Below are 8428 nucleotides of genomic sequence, written 5' to 3'. Positions count from 1 at the left end.
TTTTTCTGAAAATGAAAAGATGCATCACACCCTAGTTTGATGAAAGTGGCACTGGATTTCGATCAGAGATAGGCGGTGGAGGCAACTAAAAAAATGATCAAACAACCAATCATTTGCAGAGCGGACGAATACAACCGATCTATAAAGACCATGTCATTACAAGACAAATAAATACTTCATATAACAACCCAAATCAACCAAAGCTTAGTTATTTAGATCAGCACTCGCATGGTCGCACCAGCAGTACCCAGATGAAGAGAAAGAACAACTTCCCTAGATCCAGGTACCATAACCCAATGACACAGGCATCATTCGTGTCACATTCGGATTCAATGAGATCGCTTGCAGAACCGGCCAGATGAATTGCTGATGGAAAATGTAAATAAAATTGCCAAACAGTATGTACTACGATGACTGAAATCAGAGTTGGTTAATCGAAGGATTTAAAACTGTACTCCATTAATTTTTAGAGAACCTGGAGTCAATTTGTGGAGATTGAAGCAAATTCTGCTCTATCAACTTCCATAGAAACACAGTACAGAAGTTCCAGTCCTCTAGCAAATTCCAAGATCTCCTCAATAGAGAGACATACATGCATAAAAGAGGATGACAAATTGATAACACACATCTCACAGAACCGGGGTGCCATACTGTCCAGTGCTTGAACGAACAAGCTTTCATTTTTGACTCGTTACCTCATGGAAGAAAAGGAAAACAGATTAACTGTGAAGCAAGCATTACCACATGAGCAGAGTTGGAGTCCACGGTGAAGCTAATATCACCACCCTATACACACCCCTCTGTTCAATATGAAATCCCCTTCTCTGAACATTGTGTCCGCGTTTCTGAACCTGTCCGCAGTAAACCTCTAGCCCAGTCTGCACATCGAACGGAATTTCTTCTCGGCGCCGGAACAGGTGGCCTGCAACCTCGTCTTGCCAACAACCAAAAAGAGAATTCATGTAATAGATTGTTCTCATCCTCTGTGGGCTGCCCCTCCATGTTGATCTTATTCTTGCCAGTAGTACCTACAGAAGGATTGTCCGCCTACATGAATCCAGCTATTTCCAGTGTGATGTGCTTGCACCTCCAGCACCCCTCCTCCCATCAGTATCCAGAAATATGTACAAAAGATTTTCTTCGCGGAAACACCTGTGCGCGGCATAATAAAGTAATAAACATAGTAGTTAGTTTTCGAAACAAAGGAAATCAAGTTTCCATTTTTTGGGTGAGAATACAGCACACAAACTTCAAAACCTTATAATAGCATTCCTGTATTTGTTCTAGACTTTACACAAGTTGGTTGTGTTAGTTTGTTCTTTCTAGACTTCACAGGAGGTGATTATGTTAGTTTGTTTTTTCTCTACAATCGGTCTTGGTTTGTCTTTTGCAAGAAGAGATGAGTTTTAGAATTCGAACTTCCATTAGTTTACAAAGATTTTCAACTTAAAACATAATCATCTACTATATATAGTTGGCAACTATTTTTCTTTTCTTTTTCATCTCATAAGCCTAAGAAAAAGGATATCTACTTTTAGCGCCTAACAACAATGTAAGATCTAAAAGCGAAAACATGCAATGCAAAATTCCAACTAACTTATCACAGCTTGAACTTCCTCGTATAAAGCAGTCTGAGGTATGACATAACAAGTGAAAAGAAACATAATCTCTACCTAAGGTATATATAGTTGACAATTTTCTTTAGGTTTGCTTATATGCAAAAATAAAACATTATCCAAAGAAAAGCATCTGAGAGATTGAATTCAGGATAGTTATCACTTATCAGAAGGCCAACCTCCGAAAATTTACCATAACCATGTACGGGCCTCCCTGCATCCTGGAAGGGCGGCAAACTTGTTCCAATCTGGACCTTCCTTCCGCTGAAACTGCTCCTCCAGTGCTTGATGGCATCGAGACAGGAAAAACGTTTCAAGTGATACAGGAAGACCCCTCCGTGGCAGTGACATCAGCCGGGGGCACCCAGAAATCGAGAGAGCCCGAAGCGAATAAAAGCCATCCATATCAGGAAGCCACAATAAATCAGAACAACTTATAATCGTCAGCTTCACAAGGGAAACAAGGTCACACAACTTCTGCAGAGATAATAGCGAATTGCACGATCTTACAACCAGTTCAGTCAGTGAAGTTTGGTGGCCTGTTTTGGACAGTCGCATAACTTGAGGGCAATGATACAAATGTAGTTTCTGAAGAGATGGCATGTCATCTAAGTCTGGTACGGATTCCAGGTCATAACAATGATCTATCTTCATATCTTCAAGGGACAGCAGTGCTTCTGATCCCGTAAAAGATGAAATCCAATCACATTTATAAATGTCCAACCGTTTCAGCATCCTCAAATGGTTCAGCCTTAACGGTGGACCAGGTATCTCAACAGTGTTACATTCACTTAAGCATAGTGTACCAAGCGACGGGAGGTTCTTCAACAGCTTTGCGAAAGAGGATGGTTGCAGGTAGCACCGTCCTAATTTAAGGCATATAAGTGAGGAAGGAAGTACGCTGCTCCCATTCTCATCCCAGAATGTAGTAATTACTGAGTATGTGTTGGCCCGATCGATACCGTATATATACAACATTTTGAGTGATTTCAGATTGTTAAACAATGTCCTGGGCATGTGTACCAAATGGTTGACATAAATATCCATATTTTCTACAGATTCTAGGTGATGAGCATGAAAAACATGGAAGTAGCTCGATAACAGGCGACAAAATGATCTTGATAGTTCACAGCTATAAGTGTGAACCTTAGCTTGGATATCTTCTTCGTCAAGTACAGCTATATGTTTGAGTGTACGAGGATGGGTGGGATATGCTCTTAACCGTGGACAGCTCGAAACAGATAGATGTTTGAGATTCTGTAACACTTGATCATTGTCCACAAGACACCACTCCAGTTTAGGTAAGCGCTCTAGTAGCAATATCTCCAAAGAAGGAAATCCAGCCTGGCCAAAGAACTCCTGGCCGAGTGCTTTTAGTTCTTCCATTCTCCGTACTTCAAGAGTTCTGAGTAAGGGGAGATCCCATAAAGGTGGAAGTACCTCCAATCTTTTACAATCTCGTAGACAGATCAATTTCAATCTTCTCAGCCAACCAGACTCCAGCCAAGAAGGAGAGCAGACACCTGGGTATCCACTGATTGTCAGTTGTTCAAGATTTTGGTGTGGTTTTAATACATCAAGTACCTGAAAACCCACATCCTTATCATGAGCACCATCACACGGTCCCCATTCCAGCTCCAACTTGGATATGTGTTCCTTCAAGTCTAGATGAGACTTAGCAGCCTCCTCTCTACTTTTTACGTTCTCCAGTAACCTAACAGCAATCTCTCCCCGGATCTTGTTGAAATCCTGAAGTTGGACCAAACTTTGCTCCTCCTTATTAACAAGGAATTCTCCCGAACCCTCGACAGATGGAAGCTGATACATACCCCATAACATGACAGTGTAAGCCTTCTCTACATCAACATGCACCAAGTTAATAAGCCTGCTAATGCTTTCAGGAAGACTGAAACGACCTCCAGTAGTGTTCACTTCCCCCCTTGAATATTTCAGTTGTTTTCTCTTGTTTGAGCATGATATCCTGGAGGAATCACATGAATGATACTGCACGGACAAGACCTGTAGATGATTGAGTCTGGAGATTGTTGCAGGAAGTGGGTAATAAGTGCGTCGGATGGCTAGATAACGCAGGTGTATCAGATCATTGATGGCTTCAGGCAAACTTTCAAAGCAGCACCCACTTGCATCCAGCACCCGCACACTCTTGAGTTTATTGAGTATATCTTGACTCAGGCAGACTTTGGAGCAGAACCAAGATTCATTCAGAACTATAAATGTGCGCAGTCTTCCAAGACCATCATAGTTCACAAGATCTCCCAGTTGTTCAGCAGACACGGACAAATGCCTAATATAATGAGGTAACACCCCAATGCTGCCATGGTCAACCCTAAAGCATTCCCCATGGGAAACGTGAAGTGCGAGGTCATTCATTAAATCATGCATAGTGTAATATGTTTGACCCCCATAGCGGAGCACTTGGAAAAAAGACCGAGCTAGCAAATCACTGAAATAGCCCCTTCCAATATCTGCCAAGCTCCTACTGGTGTTTCCATCTAGATGAACAAGGCCCTGAGCTATCCACATCCAGATCAATCTATTTGGATCAATACGATAATCCTTTGGGAATAAACTACAATATGCAAAGCACTGTTGGAGGTGTTCTGGCAAACTTTCATAACTTAAATGTAAGATGGTCAAAATATCGTTTGGATTGAGTACATTAATGTGAAGAACATCCTCCCACAATAGTTCTCTGCCCTCGCCATTTAAATACCCTCCGATAACCTTCAATGCTAGAGGTGAGCCCTTAAGTTTCTGAACAATTTGATCTCTAATTCCATTCAACTCCGGATAATCTTCTGGCTTCTTGCTGCCAAATGCACATCGTCTGAGCAATAACCAACTATCATCTCTTCCAAGACCTTGTAAAATGAACGAGCTTCTAGAGTCTAGCATTTTTGCAACCAATTCTGTTCGGGTTGTCACTAGAATCTTGCTTCCTGATATGCTTCGCCCTAGACTCTTAGAATAGATATTTGCTGACTTTTTGGCGGGAGCTAATAATTCCATCCACATCTCCTTATTGATGTGTACTCCGTATTTCTCATCATACCACACATCATCCAACACTAAGAGAAATCTCTTGCACGAAAGTCTTCGTTCAAGTTCTTCCTGGAGCATGCTGAAATTAAAGTTGGCCAGTTCAGCATTTTCACCATCAGTTGTGAATGCTATCATCTCTTTGATAAGTCTAGTTTTGTCAAAATTATTGGAAGCACAAACCCACATTCTTAGGTCAAAAGTATCAGCTATTTGCTCATTGTTATAAATAAGTTGAGCTAGAGTAGTCTTGCCAATGCCTCCAACACCAATAATAGTGTGAACCTCCGTCCTGAAGTTATGTTCACCGTTCAGTGCACATTCATCAAATTGATTCACCAGCCGATCCACTAGCTGAGCAATCTCATTTTCTCGCCCAAAAATTGCATCTTCATGCAAAAGAGATCCTGTGATCCTTGCTTGGGAAAATTGAAGGGATTGACTGGGGTTATAGCTCTCCAATGTCATCAGTCGGACAAACATGTCTGCAGAAGTTCTAACTCTCTCCAAGCTTTTGAGGACCTTCCGCAATTCTGACCTGAAATTGTCAATATTGACCAAACGCTTACCAATAGAGAGGGAAGAGGCCATGCGTCTGACAAGGCCTTTCTGCTTACCCTTTTGTTTTAAAAGCATATAATCAAACTCATCCAAGACATCTTCTGCATCAGAAACTGCATCTTTCATTTGCTGCAATAACAGTATCTGATTTGTGTCCACTACGTGTTGCCTTTCAGCCGCACTAATTACGATGAGTATATCCATTAAAGTGGTTTCCAAATTCCTGAGATCAGATACCATCTCAGATTTCCAGTTGTACTGGTTTGACATATAGGACTGCACCAAAGAAACCATCCTTCTAATAATAGGTGAAACAAACCATCCTACAGCACTGACTGCTGATACTGCTGCCATGTAATCAAGGAATATCCCTGTACAACATAACAGTTAAATGTTTTAAGTGGTGAATAGATAACACAAAGTAAAGTACACATGTCACACAAGTACAGGATGTTCAGAAACATGTCTACAGCTGAGGATCGAGTAAGTTGAAGCTCGATGTGTCCAATACAAACTATTACAGTATAAAATTAGCCAAAAATCTTCCACAGGTGACAGAAGTTTTGGAATGCGCTCAAACAATTGATACTACTTTAACAAGTTTGCTCATATTGTGAATACACTTTGACAGCTAGTCTGTGATTTTTTTCCTTGATAAATGGATACATGTCAGAAAATTGGAGTTTTGGCAAATCGTCCTAAAACTACCTTTTTTTTCCTTCCTCAAAACCATTAAACTAGATGGCTTTGTTGCCACATTTCACCGAACTGAAGAAATATCGCAGTACTTCATAAACATTTACAGTGATCAAAACACCGATCCAACCTCACTAAGGAGAATGCAAACAGAACAGACAATTGTTGATCGGATTTCCCCAATCAAATCACATATTACACCTGTTAAAACAAGGATTGAAAATCTCGGCGACTTAAGTACCAGTACGAAGAAAGCCTGAACCAGATCCATGATTTAGGTAATAGTACAAAACTGCAGCAGGACAATGAACTCTTGCATCTAGATGAACATTGACTCCAAGATAGCAGGCCAAACACAGCATACAGTAGCTAGTGAAATGTGTGTAGCAGTACCTGATACTCTTGATAGGTGGGATCAGAAGTCCTATCAAGAGAGACTCTTGATTTAGGGCCTGTTCGGATATCCACCTGCTCCCTGAAATTTCGGAATCTGCGAAGTACCTACATGCGCGCTCCACGATTTCTAACTGAAACTCCGCCCGCTCCGGGAGCGGCCTCGTGGAGCGGCGGGTCTCCGAACAGGCCCTTAGCCAATCAAAATGTGTGTGGACGACGGGCAGGGCAAAGAGGGGGGTAGATCTGAGGAAATGGGGACAAGTTTGGGACATGGGAGACGTGAGGAGGAGTAGACCTACCCAGCTATAGTTGACTTCCAGCTTTCGCGCGGAAAAAATAGCGGCCACCAGGCCACCACCCCACAGAACCCGCCCCAGCCATGGCCCGCATCACGCGTGCGGCGCGAGGCGACGATGGTGGTGCCACTGCCATGGTGGCACATGGTGGACGAGGCGCGGCGTGACCCGCACGGCGGGCCGGCGCCGGAACAAGCCAATGGCTAGGAATGTCTGCTCAGTCCCTCGCGCCATCGCATGTGGATACAGAAGAGCGTCTCGCCTCGCCGCCGGTCAAGGCGGGCGTTGGGTTGTGTTCGGCCGTTCGCCGCCGGCGGGTGGCACGCATCCGCAAGCCCGGCCTGGCTCGATGTTAAAACCAAAGCCTGCACACCAGGCCGAGTTAATTGCAAAGAACTACCACACTTCGACACGTCGCGGCAACTCAGTACCACAAGTCAATTTTTTTTGCCGTGCAGTACCAACTCTAAACCTAAGTGTTGTAAACGGTCTGACAGGCATATAAACACGTATTGACCATGTATATAACCGACCGGGCCCATGTGTCAGGTGCCACGGTGGCGTACCCGCGCGCACCCGCTTGGTCACTCGTCACATCCGGCCCGGTCGATGTATGTAGCTGGCTCGGGTGGAATCGAACCGGAGCCAGCCGCACTCTGTCCCTCTCCTCGCCCCATCGCCCTCGTCTCTCCCATCCGCCGCCGCTCGCCGCGCAGACCGCCGCGTCCGCCACCGCCGCCGCGCCATGGTCTTCGAGGATGAGAGCAGCGACGACTTGTCCAGCCTGCAGATCTCCTTCGACGACGACGGTATGCATTATCAGGTCAGTGGTAGAGCTAGGGTTAGGGTTAGGGTTTCTGATTTGGGGATTTGGGGATTTGATGATCTGGTTTTCTGATTTGGGGATTTGCTCCTGTAGATTCCTGCTAGCATTGAAGACCAAGACTACAATGGCTTGGAGAAAGCACCAGAGGGGCTCTGTGTGGTGCATCGGCTGCCAACTGAGCGCCGTGTAGCTTTTGAATCATTTGAGACAGACAGGAGGTTTCTAGTTTGTGCTCAGCCTGTAAGATTGATGCTCTCTCTCTCTCTATGTTCACTGTAATATAGTTAGTACTACTGATGATGAAGCACATTGTTTAGCATTTAGTAGTTTTGATGCTCACCTTTGTTAAACATGCCACCTGATGTTAGTAATATATATGGGCAGCAGCTTAGTTGGCAGTGGAGATGCTCATAGTTTAGTTATTTATCAGTACTGAAGCTCACTCCAACATGTTGTGTGGGCATGTGCTCATGTATATTTCTGTTTAGTTAAATTGCCCACTATTTTGTAGTATTATATTTGGCCAGCAGCTTAGTTAGCAATGTAGATGCTAATTTTTAATTGAGGTGGTATAGGTTGCAATAGAAGTAGCATTGTTTAGTTGGCCACATGTATAGGTTGTAGTTCTTATGCTGTTAGTTGATTTTTTAAAAGTGCCATTTCATAATGGTAATTCTTCAGAGAGTAACAATATAAGTGTTTGCTATGTTACAGGAAGGTGAGAATTGTGGTTTTCTTGCGTGGGCTGACCCAGAGTGGCCCCCCACAATGCAAAATGCATTGTTGAAGCTTTGGGAAATGTTTGAAGACAGCAGGACTGCTAGGAGGAAAGATAACTTGGATAGTTCACTTACTATCCACCACCTTAAAGAAGAGAAAAGGAATCTGGATGCCAACTATGACAAACTAGTTGAAGATGTCCATCAACTTCTCAATGCCCAGGAGGACAGGGTGTTGGATTTCAGCTATGTGCAGGC

General features: G+C 43.6%; 1 protein-coding gene across 1 annotated transcript; it reads right to left on the bottom strand.

Annotated features, from left to right (window-relative positions):
• Nucleotides 1-593: 593 nt before the first annotated feature.
• Nucleotides 594-6710, bottom strand: LOC119339098 (putative disease resistance protein RGA3). Its single transcript, XM_037611265.1, has 3 exons — nucleotides 6698-6710; nucleotides 1796-5608; nucleotides 594-1152 (listed from the first exon to the last, which is right to left on the bottom strand). The coding sequence occupies exons 1-2, from the start codon at nucleotides 6708-6710 to the stop codon at nucleotides 1806-1808; spliced, it is 3816 nt and encodes a 1271-aa protein (XP_037467162.1). The 3' UTR covers nucleotides 594-1152; nucleotides 1796-1805.
• Nucleotides 6711-8428: the final 1718 nt, after the last annotated feature.

Source organism: Triticum dicoccoides, chromosome 7B (genome assembly GCF_002162155.2).
Source record: "Triticum dicoccoides isolate Atlit2015 ecotype Zavitan chromosome 7B, WEW_v2.0, whole genome shotgun sequence".
In the NCBI taxonomy this organism is placed as follows: Eukaryota; Viridiplantae; Streptophyta; class Magnoliopsida; order Poales; family Poaceae; genus Triticum; species Triticum dicoccoides.
Note: the sequence above shows the minus strand (reverse complement) of the source record. Positions and strands in the feature narration are given on the sequence as shown.